Here is a 21,043-nt window from a genome sequence, read left to right as displayed (position 1 = left end):
TTAGAGCCCACTCCATGTGCTGTGCTTATTAAGTCAGTTGTGTCTCTGTGACCCCATGGCCTGGAGCCCACCAGACTCCGTCCATGGGAATTCTTCAGGTGAGTTGCCATGCCCTCCTCTATGGGGCCTTCCCAACCCAGAGATCAAACCCAGGTCTTCCACATTGCAGGTGGATTCTTTACCATCTGAGCCACCAGGGAAGCCCACTCCTTCCATATTTGAACTTTTAAATTTGCCAAGATCTACAGGGAATAAATATACTCCCTGAAACTTCACTGCTCTAATTAAATCTTAGCCTTTTCATTGCATCCTAGCTCTGGCATTCCTGGGTGATGCTGCCACTGTATCTTTGCCATCTGAGTCAGCAGACCACTGGTGGGAAGAATGACAGGGTGGGGCCATGAAGTCCAACACAGTTAGGAAAGGCCCAAGACTCCCTCTCGTCTACCTACAGACTTATTAGATCTGGGCTACACTGATTGGACTCTAAAGTGGGAAAATGAACACCCACGAAGTGAAATTCTCTCATGTTAAAGTCTTGATAGTGTTTAATGTGATTGTAATGCTGTTCCCACTGCTAGATCAACAATTTTCTACCAACAATTTGGATGTAGGTCTCAAACTTCAGAATATGCATATCCTGCAATAACCAATAACTGTAACCTGAGTGTGTCCTATCAAAATAATAAATATGGGAGACTGTTCCAAACAGCACATCTTATATAAAACCATAAATTGTGGTTAATGACTCAATGTATGTAGCACCAAAAACTAAAGACCTCTAGCTATGAATAGGTGCCACCCTGGTATAAAGGAAACATCAGGATATTACAAATGGCCGATGAACAGAAAAAAAGTCACAGGAAAACTGGAACTCTATGTTTCTATTCTAGTTTCTAGTCACCATCTCCACTCGTGTGTTTAATGTTTTTAAAGTTTTTAATTTAGCCTTGTTATAAGAACACAAGGGAAATCATAGTGCTAAATTTAAAATTCACACTGTTTAACACAGCAGTATTAAATTCAACCACCCAAGTCATTTTGCTATTTGTTGGTGAGTATATAGTCTGTGCCAGTCATTGTGAAAAAGTCTTTTTATTTTAAGAAAAAAATTTAGTTAACAAAAAAATTTAACAAGTTTCACTTAGCAAAATACACCCGAAAGGAAATCACAGTACAAAGAAAGTTTTTAAGTCAAGGCCTCACCAATTCCTACAGTATTAGTAATGTGTCTCAATTTTCAAAACTAACTTTTAAAAAGCTTAAACTTAACCTAAGAGATTTTAAATGAAAATAAACTAGAATGAACAAACATGAGAAATGTCCTCTTTGAATTAGGGATCTAGCACCTTGAGTTTTCCAAAAAAGCACGCCTCCCCAATGTATTCACGATGATGTGGTGTAAAAGATCCACATTTAACATACTTAAAACTACTTTAAACTCAGATAACATCACTCCAGAAGTACACTACCAAAATGTTAATTGAGAAAAGCTGAAAAGTTTTAGTTTACTCAATATCACATGCTAGAAGAAAGTTTGCATGAGAAAACACTGAAGAGGTAATTTTTTAATCCAGATTTCACAAACTCATGGTGCAAATTGGGTCCCATAGCTTCCTCTAGAGTAATAACTGCTTTTCACTGCTTGTTGGCTGCCTGTGAAAATTTGACTGAAATAACTCAAAAGCTACTAACAAAACTAGTCATATCCACCCATGCTGTTCTGGCCACCATAGCCAGCCCCGTAACAGCCGCTCACAGACTGGCTCTCAAGGCCACTGTAAGTGGACTGGGTTGACACCCCCATGCCTTGCATCATCTGGCTGCTATATGCCCCGTTGCTGGCCCCTGTTGTGGAATTTAAGAAAAGTTCTATGTATCGATGTTGCATATTGGCCCTGTCTTTGGACATGGCCGCCACGGCTTCTTCATGAGTGGCAAACTCAACATCAGCTTCGCCCGTCACTCTTCCATCAGGGCCGATCTCAATGTGGACTCTCACAGGGTTGAGCGGGGAGAAGAAGTTGTAAATGTCGTTCTCTGTGGCTTTGTAGGGCAGACCTCTCATGTGGACGCAGTGTCCAGTGGTGCTCTGGACAGTGAACTCACCATCTCCATACCTGTGGTCGTACATTCCAGAGAGACAGTAACTGAGGTCTCTCCCAAACAGGTCGGTGGTGAAGCCGTAGCCATCACTGAGGCCGCTGTACTCCTCATACCCCCCATAGCCTGCACTGTAGGCACCAGACCTCATCCTCTCCAGACCTGCCTGCTTGACAATGCCAATATACCTCCTGGCTGTGCCAGGGCGGTCATAGGGCCCTGGCCGCTGCACTGACATGAACTTCAGTGGGGGATCCGAGTATGACCTAACTTCTTCCTGACTGCTCTTGAACACCTCAATATACCTGTGCCCTATTCTCTCCTTGTGCTTCCCTAGAGCCTTCTCTGCTAACTCCTGTGAGGCAAACTGCACAAAGGCTTCCCCTGTAATCTTGCCCTCGGGGTCCACAGGCAATGTGATCCCGTTTGGCACGATTTCCAACCCTGAGAAAAACTGAATGATCTCTTCCTTGGTGCATCCAAACGGGAGTCCTCGAAGTCGTACGAAACCATCATTGGCAGTGTCAGCACTGTTTGGACCACTGTGCTTCAACACCCAATCCATCTCGGTTCTGTGGGACTTGAACACTTCAATGTACCGATGTCCCATGCTTTCCCTGTCTTTTTTAAGGGCCAATTTTACGTCATCTTCTGATTCAAGTTCGACAAAAGCCTCACCACTCTGCCTGCCTTCTCTAGTGTAGATAAAGTGAACACCTGCGACCCCGTCATGGATCGTGCAGTCGGAGAGGAAATTCTGCACATCCTCAACAGAGCAGGACCAGGGCAGGCCACGGAGCTTGACCACAAAGCCTTCACCTCCCTCAGGGCCCAACATCATGGACACTCGACAGAGCAGACGTCAAACAAGCTTGGGTGCAGCTTTTGTGGCTGAAAAGAAAGCAAAAACTACTTTACATAAATTTTCATTTAATACGTATAACAAGAATATGAAACTAAAGGAAAACAGATTGTATTACTGCATCACTAAAACGCAAGAGAGTAGGTGGCAAGTCCTACTGTCTATTCAAAACCCCAATCAAGTGCAAGGTCAAATTAAGACATATCTAAAACAGGTAAGTACATCAGCAGAGTATCAGTTATATGAGATGCAAACATAGAAATCAAATTATATGCCTCTCAGTTTCACACTGCCATGGCTTGGGTTCAATCCCTAGTCCCATAAGCAGCACAGCATGACCCCCCTCCCCCCCCCAAAAAACCAAAATAAAACACATTACGTTGTTCAACGTAACACACACATCACTGTGTTTCACTGAGGGACTAGAAATGGAATGGACTCTTCATTGTACAAGAGGCATGACAGGTGCCCCTCCTGACAAAGTGCCATGAAGTGCAAGTGGCATCTGACACCTAGAGTCCAAGCTAAAAAAGAGTAAAGGTTAAATCCATGTCGAAGGGCAGCATTCTGAAGAGCGGGAGCTGAGTCAGATAGCAATACATGAATAACACGGACAATAAAAATACAGATAGGGCCAAAAATATATTCAGAACAGGCACAAGTATATACAAGTTTTATGGAATTGTCATTTGATAACAAGTGTAACAGATGTAGCTATTAAGTCAGTGGTAAAGATGCCTTTTCAAAAAAATTTAGGCACGTTATCACACAGAAAAAGATAAAACAGAATCTTACCTCAGATCAATCCTAAAACTATCTAAAATGGCATGGCATATTTACACGATTAGAGCAAAACATGGACAGATTTCTAAAAACCCCACGATTAAAACTAGAAAGCATGAATGGTAAGAAAAGTAAAGTAAATCGGTTTAACAGAGACCTGGTGAAGCAAATCAGAGCAAGTTTTAGAACTTTATAAACAAGGGAGTTGCTTCTTCTGTAGCTGAGCTCTTATCTGTGGCTCTGCCCTGGTCAACTCCACCCACCCCAAGCAATCTTCATCTTCACACAAACTTCACTGAACACTTTTCCCCATCAATTAAGGAGATTTTCTCATTTCTAATCATCCCCTAAGGTATCTTTATAAGATATAAGGTATCCCCTAAGGTATCTTTTCTGATACCAACTTTGCCTCCAGCTACTTGGTTTTGTTTTCCCTTTCAGTGAAATCTCATCTTCAGAAAGACTTCTTACATGCCCTACCCTACCCCACCATTAAACTAGGGCACATCTCACTCTGCCAAGGATCTCTATGGCAAGAAAAGAAACATTTTCTTATCTCCATCTCTTCTGTGCCCTCAGGATTTAACCATTCTCTCTGGAAATCCTTTCTCCTCTTGGCTCTTGGTTTTCCTGTTAATTCCTTAGGTACTCTGCCTCTTTAAGTCCTTCCCCAAGGTTTAACAATACATAATCACTGGCCCCCTTTTTTCAGGCAACCTTACCTGATCCTTGTATGTCCAGGGCCAATTCTGGGTTCAGGACACACAGGCTCCTAGACTTAAGACTCCCCGAGGGCAAGACTGGCCTAGACAAACTCCATTCCACAGGTTACACTGCTTTTTTCTGAAACTCTTCTACAGTACCCTGGGTGCGGCATAAATGGCCTTACCTGTCATCCAAAGGCTCTAGAATGAAACTGAAGCAATCTTTGAACAACTTATAAGCCCTTAAATCTAATGAGCTCATCATTTCTTTGGGGGGGTGATCCCATTCTCCACCCTAATCCTATTCCTAATCCATGCCTAAATTCTATTCAGCAACTCTTGATTCCAACAAGTATAGAGGTTTCTCATATCTTACTTTGGTCCTTAGACCTGCTTGACGTTATGATTTGAATATCAAATCATCATCATCATCTTTGTGCATCGCCTTCATCCCTTTCTACTTCCAATACCAACAAGCCCTTTCCAAGACATTCACATCTACAACTTTTCCAATCCTTGCTACCAGCCCAACCTGTAGCTGTTTTAAGAGCAATTTTATGTCACTTGTGTTTCAACACCTCAGTGGCTCCCCACTGTCTGGAACACAAATCATAGGGCCAAGGGGGTGCTCAGGCCTTGAAACTTTGACCTGAAACACACTTGCATTAGAAAGCAAACAAACCTTTATTCCCGTATTTCTCTGTGCCGAAATGTGGCAGGCTCTCTGTTCCACTGGAATTGACACACGTAGTAATTATCTGTCTGAAGATAGCCCACCCAATCTGTCTAGCTAAATCCCACTAATCCTTACGGTCTCAGCTTAAATTTACCAACTTTTCCACAAGACTTTCTCCCCCCCCACAAATTAAATCTATAGTTCTATGATCCCAGAGCATTCTAGGGAAACAATCCATAATTTGTTTAAAACTCTTTGCAACTGCATTGAAAGGCTAGTGGCAACAGACTTATCTATTCTGTAGGTCACTGTAGTCCCACCCCCAGCACAGCAGGCCCAAGATTAGCAAGAGATTAACTGACAGCCACGTGGGGCCAACACCACCTTCTGGTTAGGTTAAAAAAGACAAGCAGAAGGGGGGGGGGGGGGGGACAGGAAGCATAAAAAAACAAATATGTCATGTAAGAATTAAAGTGCCCAAAACAGAAATTATAAAGCGAAAAAAGCACTTTCCCAAAACACATATGTACTTCTAAAACACAGAGCAATATCCTTTCTGTTGACCTCAGAATCCTCTACATTTGGATTCTTCGCAGACTTTCAGTACATTAACTAAAACTTGTGAAAATAAGCTGGCTTTCTGCTCAACGTTAGATTTACAGCTAGTGAAAAAAAGTTTTCACTCAGGAAGTTATCTGTATCAAGAAATCAATTATAAACTGAGAAATTAATTTTCTTAAAATAGCTCACCTTAAAGAACACCGGGGGATGCCCACAGTCAAAGACACTCCAGGTAGGTAACGAATCGTCCTAAAAAAGAGCGACAAGGAAATTTTACCTTAATGTCCCAGCACTCCCGGAGCGAGAAGAGGCAGCAATCCCCTGACTGGGACCGGCTCTGAGCTCCTCTCCGGAGCCGTGGCAAGCACCAGGTTGCCTTAAAGAAAGTACACGCCCGTCCCACCCCAACAGCTTTGGATAGGTTTACCTTTTTCATAGGGTAATACAGAGAATAACAGCCTGGAACCATCCCACTTGCCCTGAAAGATTTACTCAGAAGGCGCGTTCTGTACAGAAACCCCTAACCGTGGTTAAGAAAATTTAAATACCTAGAGTGGGAGGCGCACCTTTTGGGCGGGGCTGGGTCGAGGAGCGGTTCCCGGAAGCAGAAGGCAGGCCGAGCAGGGGGGAGAGGAGTTGCACCCGCTGATCGGCACTGGAGACCAGGCCGTATTCACAGAGACTTGCTCCAGGCAAAAGTAGTTTGCTATAAACTGTCCTAACAGTATTTACAATTTGCAAACATCCCTGGAGGTCTGGGTGGAGATATTAAAAAGATTTTCCTTCCCTGTTTTTAATAATTTCATTTCTTGAGACTTGTATTTATATAACATTGCTCTTTTAACTGAGAATGAGGGGAGGTAGTGTTGAAATGTTTTAAAATAGGAAAAACATCAATCTACCATCAACCACAGCCACAGAATAAAGCTGTAGCAGAAAACTTTGGTATGTCCAGCGAATTCGTTTGAGAACTAAAGAACATTCTTAGTTTTAGAACCACAGAATTGAGAAAAGTCAGTTTCTCTGAGCCTGTTGCCATAGACACAGTACCTGTCTTGCCTTATTAGCACCCTCTCTTACATGAGATACTACTTTGGGGAGGAAAATCTACATAAAGTACTACAATTTAAGAAGTTAACAGTTTCAAATTCTCTAGACGAGGGTTTTCAAGAAGCTTCAACTGTCCCTCTCCTCTACCCTCAGAAAAGAGTAGAATCTAAAGGGTAGAGAGCCCGGTCATCTTAGTGGTCCGAATTCTTTGCCTGGGTTTATCACTCTGCTACATGCTCATTCCAGTGTGGTCCGCAGACCAAAAGCCCCTGCTCGGACACGCAAACCCGGGGGCGGTCAGACATGAGGAAACCGATTCCCACGTGGCTGAACTATGGCGCACACATGTTCAAGCGTTAAGGATATACACTGGTCTCCCACCCGGCTCCCCGACAGCCCGTCGACACCACTGGGGCCAAGTGTTACAAAACACTCCTCTTGGGTCCAGCACCTGTAGACTCATTTTGCACAACTCCACCCCCCTGCCCGCAAGTGGTCTATGACGTAAGTGAGCACACGGACCACCCAAGGATCTTGTTAAAAGGCAGATTCTAAAACAATAGATCTGGGCCGGGGCCGAGATTCAACATATCTAACTGCTCCCAGGAGGTATTCCAGAACGAGTTCGACCTCACTCTACTATACTGGTTAGGCAAGATTTAGTTGAGATCCAGGTAGACCCATCGAGATAAAAAGGGCGCACCTCCAGCGCCCGACTGATTAGGTTTATCTACGAAGTACACAGGGCGGCTCAAACTGCGCCCCCACCGTTTCTATTCAGGGACTGGAACTCAGCAGCTCCCTGGCTTCACCCTGCTTTATCCGCGTCCCAATGGGGCCTGAAAAGCATTTTCGCCCTTACTTGTAAATGAATTTTAACCTACAGCTGGCAGCACGCACAGACTGGTAGGTTGTCTTAATTAATCAGAAAGTTCTACCTCTTAAATCACAGTCCACGGGAGACGCCGCCTCAGGATTACGCAGTTGACTCTGCCCTAAAACTTACCGCTGAAGAGAGCAGGACCGATTTCTATTTTCAACCAGCAAGCGCAGTTTACAGCCAAAGGACCCCCAACTCCACCCGAAGCTTAAAAACGCAGAAGATTCCGCGGAAAGGCCAGGTGCACCTCCTTTTGTTATCAACCTGAAATTGAAACTCAACTGGCTGGGGGCAAACGCTTCGTACCAGGCTTCAAAGTGCGCTCTCAAGCTCGCGGCCGCGGGCCGCCAGGGGCGCGTCTGAGCGATTTCGGCGGGAAGCGCGGTATCAGTCCCGGACGCTAGGCTCCTGGCGGGGGCACTGGGACGTGAAGGGGTTCGCTCGGCCTCCAACCGCCGATCCGACAGCCTTCGGTCGGCAAAGCCCTACAGGAAGGCCCGACGACAGGGGGCCCCATCCACGGGCCTGGGCGGGGTCAGCGGGAGCTTCCGGGGCGGGGCGAACTACGGGTGGGGGAGGGAGAGGCTTCCCGGGCCGCGCGAGCTGGGGGGAGGGGAAGGTCACGCGACGTAGGCTCCCGGGGCCCGAGGTGGGGCGGGGGGGGCTCCCAGGACAGCGGGGACTCACTAGGGTGGCAGAGTTTTCAGGCCGCGGATAGAGGCGAAAGTGTTCGCAGCGAAGTGGGCAAGAGTTCTCAGGCCCGGGCTTCCCGGAGCCGCGGGGGAGGGAAGGCGGAGCTCCCGAATCCCAGGGGCTCCGTGGAGCCGTGAGGAAGAGTTCCCGGTACCCGAGGGGGGCGGGCGGCTCCCGGGGCTGGGGGCGGAGCTCTCGGGTCGGGTCGGGTCGGGGGGACTTCCTTGGGGACGCAGGGTAGGTGGGGGAGGGGGAGTTCCTGGGGCAGCGAGAGGGGGCAGAAAGAGTTCCTGGGGGTAGGGGGCGGCTGCGCGGGAGGAGGTAGGGGAGTTCCAGGGACCCACGGGGGCTGGGGGAAGTGCGGGCGGGGGTCGTCCGCTCGCGGCGGCTCACCACGACGGGTCCGGGGCCTGGAGTGCGGAAGGCCGGCGCACGGGGCTGCGTCCCGGAGGCAGAGGCCGCGTGACTGGGAGGGCGGCGAGCCGGACGTGGGTCACGGGGTGTAAAGGAGGAAGTGCCACTGGCGGGCCCGCCAAGATGTCACCAATGGAAACGCGCCCTGCAGGTGCGGCCCGCGCGGTCGGCCAAGGCAGGAAGTGGGAGGAGGGAAGGAAAGCAACGAGGAAGACCGTTCTGAGTGAGCTCTCAGGAGAGGTGCCAGGGTAGAGAAAAGTCCAGAGTACAGGCGGAGAGGAGGGGAGGAGTTAGCCGTCACCACTCTTAAGGAAGGAGAAACCGTAAAATAAAAAAAACCCAACAACAAACAAACTCTTTAAGGCAGGAAAGAATTCCGAATGAAAACTAATGTACAAAAGGCAGAATCCTCTTTGTATATACAGTACCTTGTTTTGTAGGTTTGAGCAGTCATACAACTTTTTTCAGTTTAAAAGGATTAATTTTAAAACTCGCAATTCTTTAACTTTACAACCTAGCAAGCAATTACATTTTATGAACACCTGAATATTAATTCAAATGAACTGGAAAACAATTATAAGGCAATTGCAGTAATGTTAGCAGTGACTTGAATTTATATGAAGAAACTATAAAATTTTAGTTGTAGCTTTGTTGCTGTGTTTAAGTCGTTAGAGATTCGTATGATTATCTAGAATCTGTTTCTAAATAATCTTGAGTGGTGGGAGTCAGTACATGGGCCATGATTCAGTAATTACTGAAGCTGAGGGATGGGTACATGGAGTTTTATACTGTTGTCTTTACTTTTGTGTATGTTTAATACTTTTAGTAATAAAGTTTTTATCTTGAAAAGTCTAAGAATCTAATTACAGAATTTATAGGGAAAAGGAACCATACTAAGTGAGAATGTAATAATGCAGTCTGCAAAGACCCTGGGAAACTAGACAAGCACAATAGCCGGTCCTTCAACAAAATAGCTTCAAGGGAGCACTTCAATAAAAATAACAAGAATTATCAGGGATTCACGATATATGGGAAATATATGGATCTTGATTCAAACAAATTGGTAAACATTTATAGGACAATTTAGGAAATACCTGAACATCGACTAGAAATTTGATATTAAAGTATTATATTTACTTAAGTAACGAAATTAGTTATCCTAAAACGAAAGGCATTAGCTTTTAGAGATACATTTTTAAATATTTGTGGGTGAAATGGTGTGATGGATGGGATGGGATCTGCCTCAAAAAATGGGGGATGTAAAGAAAAACTGTCCACAACTGGTAGCTATTGAAGCTGGGTGATAGGATTTAAAATGCAGCTATCCCACGGAAATGACAAAGACACTAAAAACTCATACATTCAAGAAATAATATTCTGAAGAAAAATTAAGCCATGAAATTGGCTTGTTTTGGGAAAGAGTTATCTACAGAAATGAGTACCCTGACTGCTTCCTGAGCATTTATTTCACTTTTCTCACTTCCTAAAAACCTTGTCAAAACATATTCTTGGTAATCTACACGACTGACATCCGTTTCCTCACTTTTTTCAATGTATTTGTTTCAGTTTAGTAACGTTATATATGCTTTCTTGGCTTAACTGGTTGATGACACTGGCTAGCTTAGTGTTAATAATTGATCAGTCACGATAGGGTTCCTGCCCAGTGAAGGAACAACATGTACAGAATACACAGGGGAAAGTATTGGGACAGAAAACACCCAAAAACGCCTGCAGCCAGGACTGAGATCAATGAGGGAAGCAGAGCAAGATTCCCCCAAGGCCCTGAAGGCCTGATACCGTATTTTAGACTTTATTTATTCTAAGACCAATGGAAACGAGTTTTGCTTTCCAACAGAACAGTCTAGCTGCTCTCTGGAAGATGAATGATGGGAACAGATGCATGGAAACTAGATGGGAAGAAATAAGTCAAATTTTGGAAGAACTGATGATACTCTGCAACAAAAACATTGTGGTGGAAACTCAAGCGTGTCAAAGGATTTGAGTGATATGCAGCAGGATAAAATTTACTCAATCTCAAGTCATTCATTAACCCAGAAATATTGTGCACTAACAAAATGCAGGTACTGTGCTAAGTCCACAGAACAGTGGACTAGGAATCAATAAAGAATAAACATGTGATGACAAATTCTGAAATAACCCCAAATTAGAAAATGGGGGCTAACTCATATAGGGATTCTGAGGAAGTGACATTTAAACACATCAGAAGCTGCATGAACAGGGGTGGAAATGTTAAAACGTTTTTACCCTGGTATACAGGTAAGACTTTAAAATGTAGTCATTTGTTAGGATATGCTTTGTAAAAATATTTTTAATTTGTAGTGAATCCTTTTAATCACTATATTTAGTTCTTACTAAATTCAAAAATAAGAAAAATGTTTAAGATACAAACTAATATGAAATAATAAGGTCCTACTGTACAGCACAAGGAAGTACACTCAATATTCTGTAATAAATTATAACAGGAAGGAATATGAAAAGGTATATATAGACAGCTGAATCACTTTTCTATACACCAGAAACTAACACAATATTGTAAATTAACTTCAATTAAAAAAGAGAAAAGCTATAGATGAAGGATTAAAATACATTGACACTTTAAATGTTTGCCATTATATTTTCATATGTCAAAGAAGATATGTCATAATCTGAAAGCAACAGGAAGGCTGTTTTCCATTATCTTTAGACTATTAGGCTCTTTACCTTACTGTAGCTAAGCCTGGGGGAATAATACACTGTTTTCCCCAGTGTTCATTTCTCAAAAGCTGTGTTAACTAAAAAGCAAAAACTGTAATATACTGTTAGGTAAATCATATCTATAAAGTTTGTGTTGAAATAATCATATCTATAATGTCTGTTTTGAAATGAACACACGGAACAATTTTTTAGCCAACATAAAACAAGAAGTCGTTCCATGATATTGACTGCATTTTGTTGGTGACTCAAGAATTAATGTCTAAAGTTAGAACAGAAAAAATATCAGGTGTGGCAGTTCATAAAATAGAAACACTAGATCTCTAGTGCTAAAAATCTGTTCTCAACAGAGGGAAGTATCTGTCACCTGTATTAACAAATGCCCAGTCCATTCAGGAGGCCTGGAACTTCCTCGTGGGACCAGGGGGAGAGCTGACACCTTGTCAGATCACCTGCAGCTGCCATAAGAATGGAGGCAGTTATAGCTCCTGGTGCTCAATGTTCACTGCTCAGGACCACAAGCACACTATGCCAGGGGAGTGGAGAACAGAGCCAAGAGCAGCAAAGGAACAGGACTATGTACTTGAGAGGGGCTCTAGCAACAGTAATACAAGCCGGACAACAGCACACAACAGTTTTCTAGGAAAAAGAAATACTGCACTAAACTTTAGTAAATATTTTAACAGACCTGATTACAGAATGAAACATTTTCCAGTGCTAAAAACTGAGTTTTGATTTATAGTTAATAATGAAAGAAAGGTTAGTGGCTTGGAAAACCAAGTAGAAGAAATAAGCTCAAAACAAAGGAGGAAAAAAAAAAAAAACAAGGGGGAAGAGATGAAATTCAGAGGACTCATATAATAAGAGACAGGACAGGAGAAACAAGTGAATGGTAGGCATTCGAGAATAAAAAGACAAAACGGAGGCAGGAGAACAGATAAAGAATAGAAGGAAACCTTCCTGGCTTAAGATAAACACTGTTGTGTAGTTCCCCACAGATACTTTAAAAACACAAAAATCAAGCATATGCTGGTAAACTAAATTTAAAGTACAAAGGAAAACTGCTTTGAAAAAAAGAACAGGTTAGGTACAAAGGATAAAAATAGAGTAGCAAAAAAAAAAAAAAAGAGTAGCCCATAGAGCTTGAAATGTGCCAAGAACAAATTGAGATGTGCCCCAAGTGATAAAATTTAGTACATATACAAAGAATTGCAGGGGATTTTTCCCATCTTCCCTTTCGATCCTTGCAGTTAGAGGAGCAAGGTCGTGAGGCAAGGAGCGGTAGGTTTGCAGCCGCCATTTCTTCCGCCTCCGGTCTCTGGATCTTTTGTAGAGCGTCCAACAGCGCTATGTTGGGACAGAGCATCCGGAGGTTCACAACCTCAGTGGTTCGTCGGAGCCACTATGAGGAGGGTCCAGGGAAGAATATACCATTTTCAGTGGAAAACAAGTGGAGATTACTAGCTATGATGACTTTGTTCTTTGGGTCTGGATTTGCTGCACCTTTCTTTATAGTAAGACACCAACTGCTGAAAAAGTAATCCATGAGACAGATAGGAAGAGGAGCATATTAAGAGGTGCAGTCTCTTAAAAGGATCAATCCCTTGAATTCAGCATCCTAGATATGTTTGTAAATAAACTTACAGCATAAATCCTTAATGCCTCTTCTCTGAAATATGGAACATGGTAATTGAACATGTGCTTACATTTTGTTTGGGTAATATTGCATTATTAGTTTCTTAATTAAATATGTATTTGATTTAAAAAAAAAAAAAAAAAAAGAATTGCAGGGAATTCCCCGGTGGTCCAGTGGTTAGGATCCCACTTGCTTGCTCACTTGCTGAGGGTTCAATCACTAGTTGGAAAATTAAGATCTCAGAAGTCTTGCAGTGCAGCCAAAAAAGAAAAAAATAATAATTAAAATACTTATTAAATATTTCTGCAATGTGGGAGACCCGGGTTTGATCCCTGAGTTGAGAAGATTCCCCTGGAGAAGCAAACGGCAATCCACTCCAGTATTCTTGCCTGGAAAATCCCATGGACAGAGGAGCCTGGCAGGCTACAGTCCATGGGGTCACAATGAATCAGACACGACTGAACAACTTCACTTTCAATTTTTTCATTATGTACTAAAGTAATATTTTGGATGTTTTGAACTAATCACAATATATTAAAATAAACTATTAAAAAATTTCTCAATTCATTCTACAAGACCAGTATTAATTATGTCTGTTATGGGCTGAACATCATGCCCCCAAAATTCTTATGTTAAAGATACCCCCAGTACCTCAGAATGTGACCAGACTTGGATATATTTATAGAGATAGCTAAATTAAAAATGACATAATTAATGTCGTCTGTATTCCAAAATGAAGAAGGGGCAATTTGGACACAGAAAGCAGAGGGAAGACACCCACCTAAAAACCAGAGAGGTCTGGAACATATCCTTCATATATTCCTCAAGCTTCTCAAGAGGGAACCAAACCTGCTGATATCATAATGCAGGACTTCTAGCCTTCAGTATTATGGCACAATAAATTTCTATTTAAGCCACCAAGTCTGCAGGACTTTCTTATGGCAGCCCTAGCAAATTAATACACTTGTAGATGGCAAAACCAGACAGATATCACAAGATAACCCCTAAGAGCATAAATGCAAAATTCCAACAAAATACTAATAAAATGAATCTAGCAACCTATAAAAAGGGTTATACACCATAATGAACTGGAATTTACTCTAGGAATGTTTCAACATAATATGTACCGGGCCATTTGCTGCCACATAGATAGACCTAGAGACTATCATACTAAGTGAAACCAAAGACAAATATGATACTGCTTATAGGTAGACGCTAAAAACAAAACACACTTACTTACAAAGCAGAAAGAAGGCTCACAGACAGAAAATAAACTTATAGCAAAAGGAGGGGGTGTAAATCAGGAGGTTGGAATTAACATACACATAACATGAAATAGATAAACAAGGACCTAACTACATAGCAGAGGGAACTATACTCAGTATTTTGTAATCACCTTGAAGGAAAAAGAATATACACATGAATAACTGAATCACTGTGCTTACACCTGAAATTAATATATTAGAAATCAACTATACTTTAACCAAACAAAAATATACTGGAATTAGTGGTGATGGCTTTTTACAACTTTGCGAATTAAAAAAACACCCTCTGAATCATACTCTTTAAAAAGGTGAACTGTATGGTATGTGAATTATATAAAAATGGAAAAAAAAAAGCATTTATATCATAATTCTATTGGACAGCACTATTCTAACCAAATATTTGTAGTAATGCAGAAAAGACCTCAATTAGGGTGAAGATGAAGACTGGAGATGTGAATTGTGGATCATCCCTGCATGCAGATAAACTTAAAAGGAGAGAATGTGGTAGGAATTTCTAATATTTATATAGTCAGGACTTTTGAAAAGGCATACTGTAAGAGAAACATAATAGTTTAGAATTTTTTCATTCTTGTCATTTTTCTCTTAAATGAATATCGATTTTTGTGTTATTTCAGAAATCTTTCTCTTGGCCCAAGGCCATATGGACAGTTTTTAAACTTAAAGGCTCTGTTGTTTTCATCTACATTTTTAAACATTTTAATCTACAATAAACTTGGAATTGATTTTTTCAAGAGTTTTAGAATTAGTTTATCCAGTTTCACAGGCTAATTTCACTCCAGAACTCACATGAAAAATTCCTACATAAACATAAGACAACCAAATCCAACAATACACAAGGCTACTTAATATGTCATGATCAAGTTGGATTTATTCCAAGAATCCCACTGTAATTCATCATTTCCAAGTTAATCACTGATGATGTCACATTAGCATCTTAATGAAGGTAAAATAGGAGTTAGCTAAGGATTTTTCGTATTTCTAAGAAATGCTAAGAAATATCCTAAATTACAAAATTCCTCCACACTGGAAGTAGAGAACATGCCTGATCATGACTCACATATAGGGTTACAAATATACACACATCAAAAAAAAAAAAACAAAAACCCAACCTAAACATCTTATGCATGGCTAAAAATAGCATAAGCTATGCAAAAATATCACTGATAAAATGGGAAAGACATCTGCAATTTATTCCCAAGAGTGTTAATATCTTTAAACATATAGAGAGCTTCTAAAAAGAGAAACACAAGTCTAACAGTCCAAAAAAATTTTTAAAGGCTAGATATATTGACAATTGATAGAAAAAGAAATGCCCTTAAACATGAAAAGATGCTCATCACCATGTAAGATAAATTAGAATCGTAAATGAAGCACTGCAGCACTATTTCTAATAGGAAAAGACTAACAACCCAATTGCCCATCACTAGGCAATGGCATCCCACTCCAGTACTCTTGCCTGAAAATTCCATGGACGGAGGAGCCTGGTAGGCTGCAGTCCATGGGGTCTCGAAAAGTCAGACACGACTGAGCGACTTCACTTTCACTTTTCACTTTCATGCATTGGAGAAGGAAATGGCAATCCACTCCAGTGTTCTTGCCTGGAGGATCCCAGGGACGGGGGAGCCTGGTGGGCTGCCGTCTATGGGGTTGCACAGAGTCTGACACGACTGAAGCGACTTAGCAGTAGCAGAGGTCCAGTTGAATGAACTTTGATGGATCCACTTAAGAAAGTATTATATCTTAAACTCAATAAGCCAAAGACCATGAAGTTGAGTCAAGAAACTCAGGAACCAATCTTAAGGGCACTCCCATTAGCCAAAAATTGAATAATGTGAGCATCAAAGAGAATAAAAGCTACAATGGATTAAAACACATCCTCTATGATAAAATCCATGACTTCATAATGATACCAGAAAAATTACTGATTTTGGCACATACTAAAGATTCAGTTCATTACACTAGTATTGATAAATATAAATAAGAAATCAAAACCTTAACCTTTTATAAAAGTACATCTTAGAGTAATCAAATAATAAAGAAAATTTCTTCCTTATAGGAGTACTCCTGCTAATAAATGAGGAATACTGAATTAAAATATCACAGATATGGAAATAATTAACAATGCATCTAGAGAACAATCAATAGCTGCTAACATCACAAGGGACACCAACCAGTATGTGCCCCTGGCAGGAGTACAAAACACCTCCAATGCAATATTTTTAAAAATTTCAAGGGAATCAGAACAGCGTATAGAGGTTAACTAACATTTTAAAAGGAAATGCAGAGGACAGAGACTCAAACAACTAACTCCATGGGAATGTAGTCAGAAAAACCCAGAGTGTGGGAAAAGAATTCTACATGAGACACAAAACCTGACTTCTACATAAGAAGAAACTTTAAGAATAGAAAACCTTTAGATCCTCACTAATAAGGGAGCCTCTTTGTCACAATTGAACTGTGGCTGGTGCAAATTGAGATGTGCTATAAAATAAGCACGCACTGGATTCTGAAAGTTTAGTTCAGGAAAAAAGCATGAAAATTTATTACACGATGAAGTGATATTTTGGATCTATTTAAGGTACATATATATCACATTAAACTAAATTACTAAAGTGAACTGTATGTTTCTTTTCATCAGAAAATGTTAAATTATGTGACTTGCATTGTATTTCTATTGGACAGTGCTGTTCTAGCTTAAAATATAACTTAAGAGGGAACTTCCTTAGTGGTCCAGTGGCTAAGACGTGGTGCTACCAATGCAGGGGGACCAGGTTCCATCACTGGTAAGAAAACTAGATCCTGCATGCAGCACCCCAGCACAGCCAAACAATTAAAAAAAAAAAAACATAAACTTAAAGGATAGTTATCTAACAAATATATAATGAACTTGTTTGGATTCCAAATCAAACCAACCAGCTACATAAAAATATTACACAATCAGGTACATGTGAACACTGAGTATTAGATGATATCAAAGAATTATTATTTTTTTAGGTGTGGTAATGGTATTGCGGTTATATTTTAAAAGTCTTTAGAAATACAAAGTTATGAATAAAAATCTTACTATGCCCGGGATTTGTTGTAAAATAAGCCAGGCTGGTCTTGGATGAGCCTGGCTCTCCTCTGCCCCGTTTTCTGTCCTCCTCAAGAACCTTTGTGGCAGCTAATTAGGGGCAGGGGCCCTGGTAGAAGACTGAAGCCGTCAAGCAGACCTGCGTCCCAGTCCCACCTATATCCCTTAAGACACATCTCTATGATGACAACACAGTAATACTTTCCTGCAAACTGGTCATGAGCATGCGATTAGAAAATGTGGAAAAACACCTAGCTCTGTGTGTGGATCCAGTTAAGGGTCACTTAATGTGTTTCTACAAAGAATCTGAGAACCAGAACTCAGATTGGAGAAGGCAGGTTGGTGGTAAAGTCAGCTCTGTGGAAGGTGGCCCCCTCCCGTTTCTGTAGTCTCTCCAGGCACCGACTCCAAAGGGCACGCACCCCTTGTCTCCACACTCTCCCTCAGTTTCGGTCACAACAAGGACTAACTCTCCTCAAATCAACTCACATTTTTCAGATATTTTATGTTTAAAGGGAGCTCTGTAACAACAGTACTCAAGTGAAAACCAGTCACTTGCCAGTTAAAGAGAAAAGCAACAAAAAGCAAATAATACAAAAAGAACGTTACTAAAATAAACCATTAAAAAACAGAGACACCGTAAAACGGAAATAAAAAACCGAATCAACTTACAGAGAATGCACACAGGAAGATGAGATCCTCAAGGCAAAGGATGAATCTGCTTAACACCTGTAATAAAACGATCTCTCTCAATATTCATTAAGTGCAGGAATTAAAATGAAAAAAGAAAAATTGCCTAAAAATTAGCACTGAAAACATCACTTTTCACTGATAGGCCCTAACAGGTTTTTATCTGACCGGAGAACCCCAAATTATTTTCATTTTTACTAGAAATTCAGAAACAGTCAACTTTTAAAAACGTGACCGAAATACTGACAATTACAGTAAAATCAATAGTTTCGAAGATGTTTCTAAAAGATTTGCCGCCTTCAACCCTAAGAGTTCCACAAGGGTCGGACCACCCGAGGCCCCCCCCGCCCGCCCCCGGCCTCCCAGCCGGCGGTTTCCGGAAGCCGCCGCGGCCGCACCGCCCCCCTCAGAGTATGGCGGCTCGCGGGCCGCTCTCCCTTCGAACACCCTCCGCAGTGGCAGACAGGCCCTCTCCCCTCAACCTCGAAAACAGTTGTGAAGCATGGTGGTTCGTCTTAGGACATCCAGGGTTAGAAAACTGCCGAGGGCATCCCAAAGGACGCGGGACTCGCTGGTGCCCGGCGAAGTGGGGGTGGGGGTGGGGCGGCTCTCTAGGGCCTGGGGTTATTTGTTGGGAACCTCTGAGAGCCCCTTTAGAGTACATATTCAAGGGGAGAGGCCCACGGCCCCTCCAACCATTCAGGTAAAAGACCGGGGTCCAAGGCCGGTCGGGTCCCCGCGACTCGCAGAGCCCCGCCCCGGGTCGCCCAGCGCCGCCTTCCGTGAGCCACGCGGGAACAGGGAGGTGGAGGCGCAGCGCGAGCTGCGTCCAGAAGTTTCTCGGGCGCAGGCAAGAACGGGCACAAAGTACATTCAAAAGAAAAGTAGTACAGAACAAAAAAAAGAAACGGCCAAATTAAGATAGCTCAGCAGAAGTGTGGTCACCAAGCCAAGACAACGAGAACCAGAGTTTCAACCAAAATACAGGCAGGATACCTCAAGAGCAGGAGACGAATGCAGACGGGGCTTAGGGCACACACGCCGCACGGACAGGAAGAAAAGGCGGCAACGCTCCAAAGTCGAGGCTCGGCGAGCGGGAACGTGGGAGGGGGGAGGAGTCAGGTCCCAACCCGTCTAGTTCAACTCGCGGACGCGTTCAGCCACGTGCAAGTACCGCTTTCATTTTAAAATGACCCTCCTCGAGCGGTTGCCTGGTCTTCCCACCCTACTCCTGCCAGGGGCGCTAGGGCTCTGCTCCCTCTGGAGTCCGCACGAGGCTCTCTACTTCCCCAAGTCCAAACCTCAGCCCCGCGGTCTAGTGCCGGGAATATAAGGCCCCTGACCTCAAATCCACCTCCCCCAAGCCCAAATCTCAGTCCCGCGGTCCCCACCCTCAGTGGGCCGGGTCCCCTTTCAGTACCCTGTCGGTCCCCGAATACACGGCCCATTTCCTCCGACTCCAAACCTCAGCCCCGCGGTTCACAACTCCCCCCGTAGGCCCAGACCCCAATCGGTCCCGGGTGTGAGGGCCTTCACCCCAGATCCCGCCTCCGCTGACCCCCAAATCTCAGTTCCTCGGCCCTCAATGCCAAGTGGCCCAGTCCCCAGCCGGTCCCTGGTGTGCGAGCCTCGGACGCTGCCTGTCCCACCCCTCACCTCGGGCTCCGAGTCTCCACGCCCCCGCTTTTCTTCACATCCGGCACCTTGGTCGTCCCTCTAAGTACCTAGAGGAGGGTGGAACGCTAGGGACTTGGCAGTTGTGGCTGAGGCAGTTGAGGCTTGTTTACCATCACCATGGAAACCCCTGGCAGCGCGCCCCGGGAGGGGGCCCCGAGGGGCGGGTTCAGGCACGCGGCAGGCCCGAGTCCACAACCCCCGCCCGTTGTGCGCACTCGGCGCTTCCGGAAGCCCTAAAGCTCTCGGAGTGCCCTACCCCTCCTCGGCCCCACGTCCAAGTTCCCAGGAACAAGAGCCCCAGGAACTCACGCCCCCGCCCCGCTCCCGGCTCCCGGTGTAACCGCTGGCCGGCTTCCCCTCAGAATCCCACCTGCTTCTCCCAACAAGACGCGACGCGGTCTCACTTCCCAGACGGAGCCGGAAAGACGCAAAGACCGCGGAGGGGCGGGGTCTCCAAGGCGGGCGTCCGGGGGCGGAGCCGCGGGGGCGCCATTGTGACGCTCCCAGAGCGGAGCCAGGGATTGGCTAGCTAGTAGTAGGGCGGGGCAGGGGCGTACGGAGCCGGGGCGCTGCTGGGAGGGGAGCTACGAGCAGGGGGCGAGCTCTCTAGGATGGTTAGTGGGGCCCTTTTGAGCCGCAATAGATACTGACTGGGAGAGTCCCCCAAATATTGAGCCCAAAGGACCCCTGGATTGAAGGCCAGGGCAACAGAAGAAAACAGAGTTATTTCTTGCTGAGAATGAAGAAAGAGGGAACCGAGAACACCGGAAACCTATAAAGGCGGCTCCGAGGGCAGGGTTTAGAGAGGGATTAGCAAGTTGACCTGGGGTTGCTCAACCGATTCTCTCTTAGGCTGAGAAGCCCCAAGATTGCTAAAGGTGGCCCTCAGGACCCCGAGGAAAATTAGTTTTCAGTCAGAGCCCCTGAGCAGACTGGCAAGACGGTAACTGAAATGGCTACCCTGCCTGAGGCAGTGGAGCAGATTCTTTAATGTGTTCTGGAGTTAATCATTACTATTTTATTTTTGGAGCTTTCATAAAGAGGAAGATATGAAGGCACTCATCACTGCTTAAGTAGAAGATTATTTTAAAAACCACCACTTAATAAGGGGGTGCTTGGAATAGGGTCAGATTATGAGTGAAAGTGAAATGTTAGTTGTTCAGTCGTGTCCAACTCTGCGACCCTGTGGACCATAGCCCGCCAGGATCTTCTGTCCCTGGAATTCTCCAGGCAAGAATACTGT

General features: G+C 43.7%; 2 protein-coding genes across 19 annotated transcripts; one reads left to right on the top strand and one right to left on the bottom strand.

Annotated features, from left to right (window-relative positions):
- Positions 1-1,079: 1,079 nt before the first annotated feature.
- Positions 1,080-20,202, bottom strand: HNRNPF (heterogeneous nuclear ribonucleoprotein F). Of its 18 annotated transcripts, XM_086382543.1 has the most exons (6): positions 19,780-19,849; positions 18,106-18,162; positions 8,706-8,871; positions 7,926-8,144; positions 5,879-5,938; positions 1,080-2,994 (listed from the first exon to the last, which is right to left on the bottom strand). In XM_086382543.1, exon 6 carries the CDS (start codon positions 2,942-2,944, stop codon positions 1,700-1,702), a length of 1,245 nt encoding a protein of 414 aa, XP_086238669.1. In that variant the 5' UTR covers positions 2,945-2,994; positions 5,879-5,938; positions 7,926-8,144; positions 8,706-8,871; positions 18,106-18,162; positions 19,780-19,849; the 3' UTR covers positions 1,080-1,699. The 18 variants fall into 18 exon arrangements, with proteins under 18 accessions (XP_086238669.1, XP_086238665.1, XP_086238674.1 ...); XM_086382539.1 differs by lacking the exons at positions 7,926-8,144; positions 8,706-8,871 and adding an exon at positions 20,171-20,202 and having other exon boundaries at positions 19,120-19,847; XM_086382548.1 differs by lacking the exons at positions 7,926-8,144; positions 8,706-8,871 and adding an exon at positions 20,171-20,202 and having other exon boundaries at positions 1,080-3,012; positions 19,780-19,847.
- On the top strand, positions 12,702-15,463 carry LOC147343095 (cytochrome c oxidase subunit 7C, mitochondrial). Its single transcript, XM_086382563.1, has one exon. The coding sequence runs from the start codon at positions 12,788-12,790 to the stop codon at positions 12,977-12,979; it is 192 nt and encodes a 63-aa protein (XP_086238689.1). The 5' UTR covers positions 12,702-12,787; the 3' UTR covers positions 12,980-15,463.
- Positions 20,203-21,043: the final 841 nt, after the last annotated feature.

The sequence above is a fragment of the Bos grunniens genome, chromosome 28 (assembly GCF_055505025.1).
Source record: "Bos grunniens cultivar Pamir isolate PY7600 chromosome 28, Bosgru_T2T1.0, whole genome shotgun sequence".
Taxonomy (NCBI): Eukaryota; Metazoa; Chordata; class Mammalia; order Artiodactyla; family Bovidae; genus Bos; species Bos grunniens.
Note: the sequence above shows the minus strand (reverse complement) of the source record. Positions and strands in the feature narration are given on the sequence as shown.

Bases quoted from the DNA above. Each gene is read 5' to 3' on its own strand.
- LOC147343095 (XM_086382563.1), top strand. From the start codon at position 12,788: ATGTTGGGACAGAGCATCCGGAGGTTCACAACCTCAGTGGTTCGTCGG.
- HNRNPF (XM_086382539.1), bottom strand. From the start codon at position 2,944: ATGATGTTGGGCCCTGAGGGAGGTGAAGGCTTTGTGGTCAAGCTCCGT.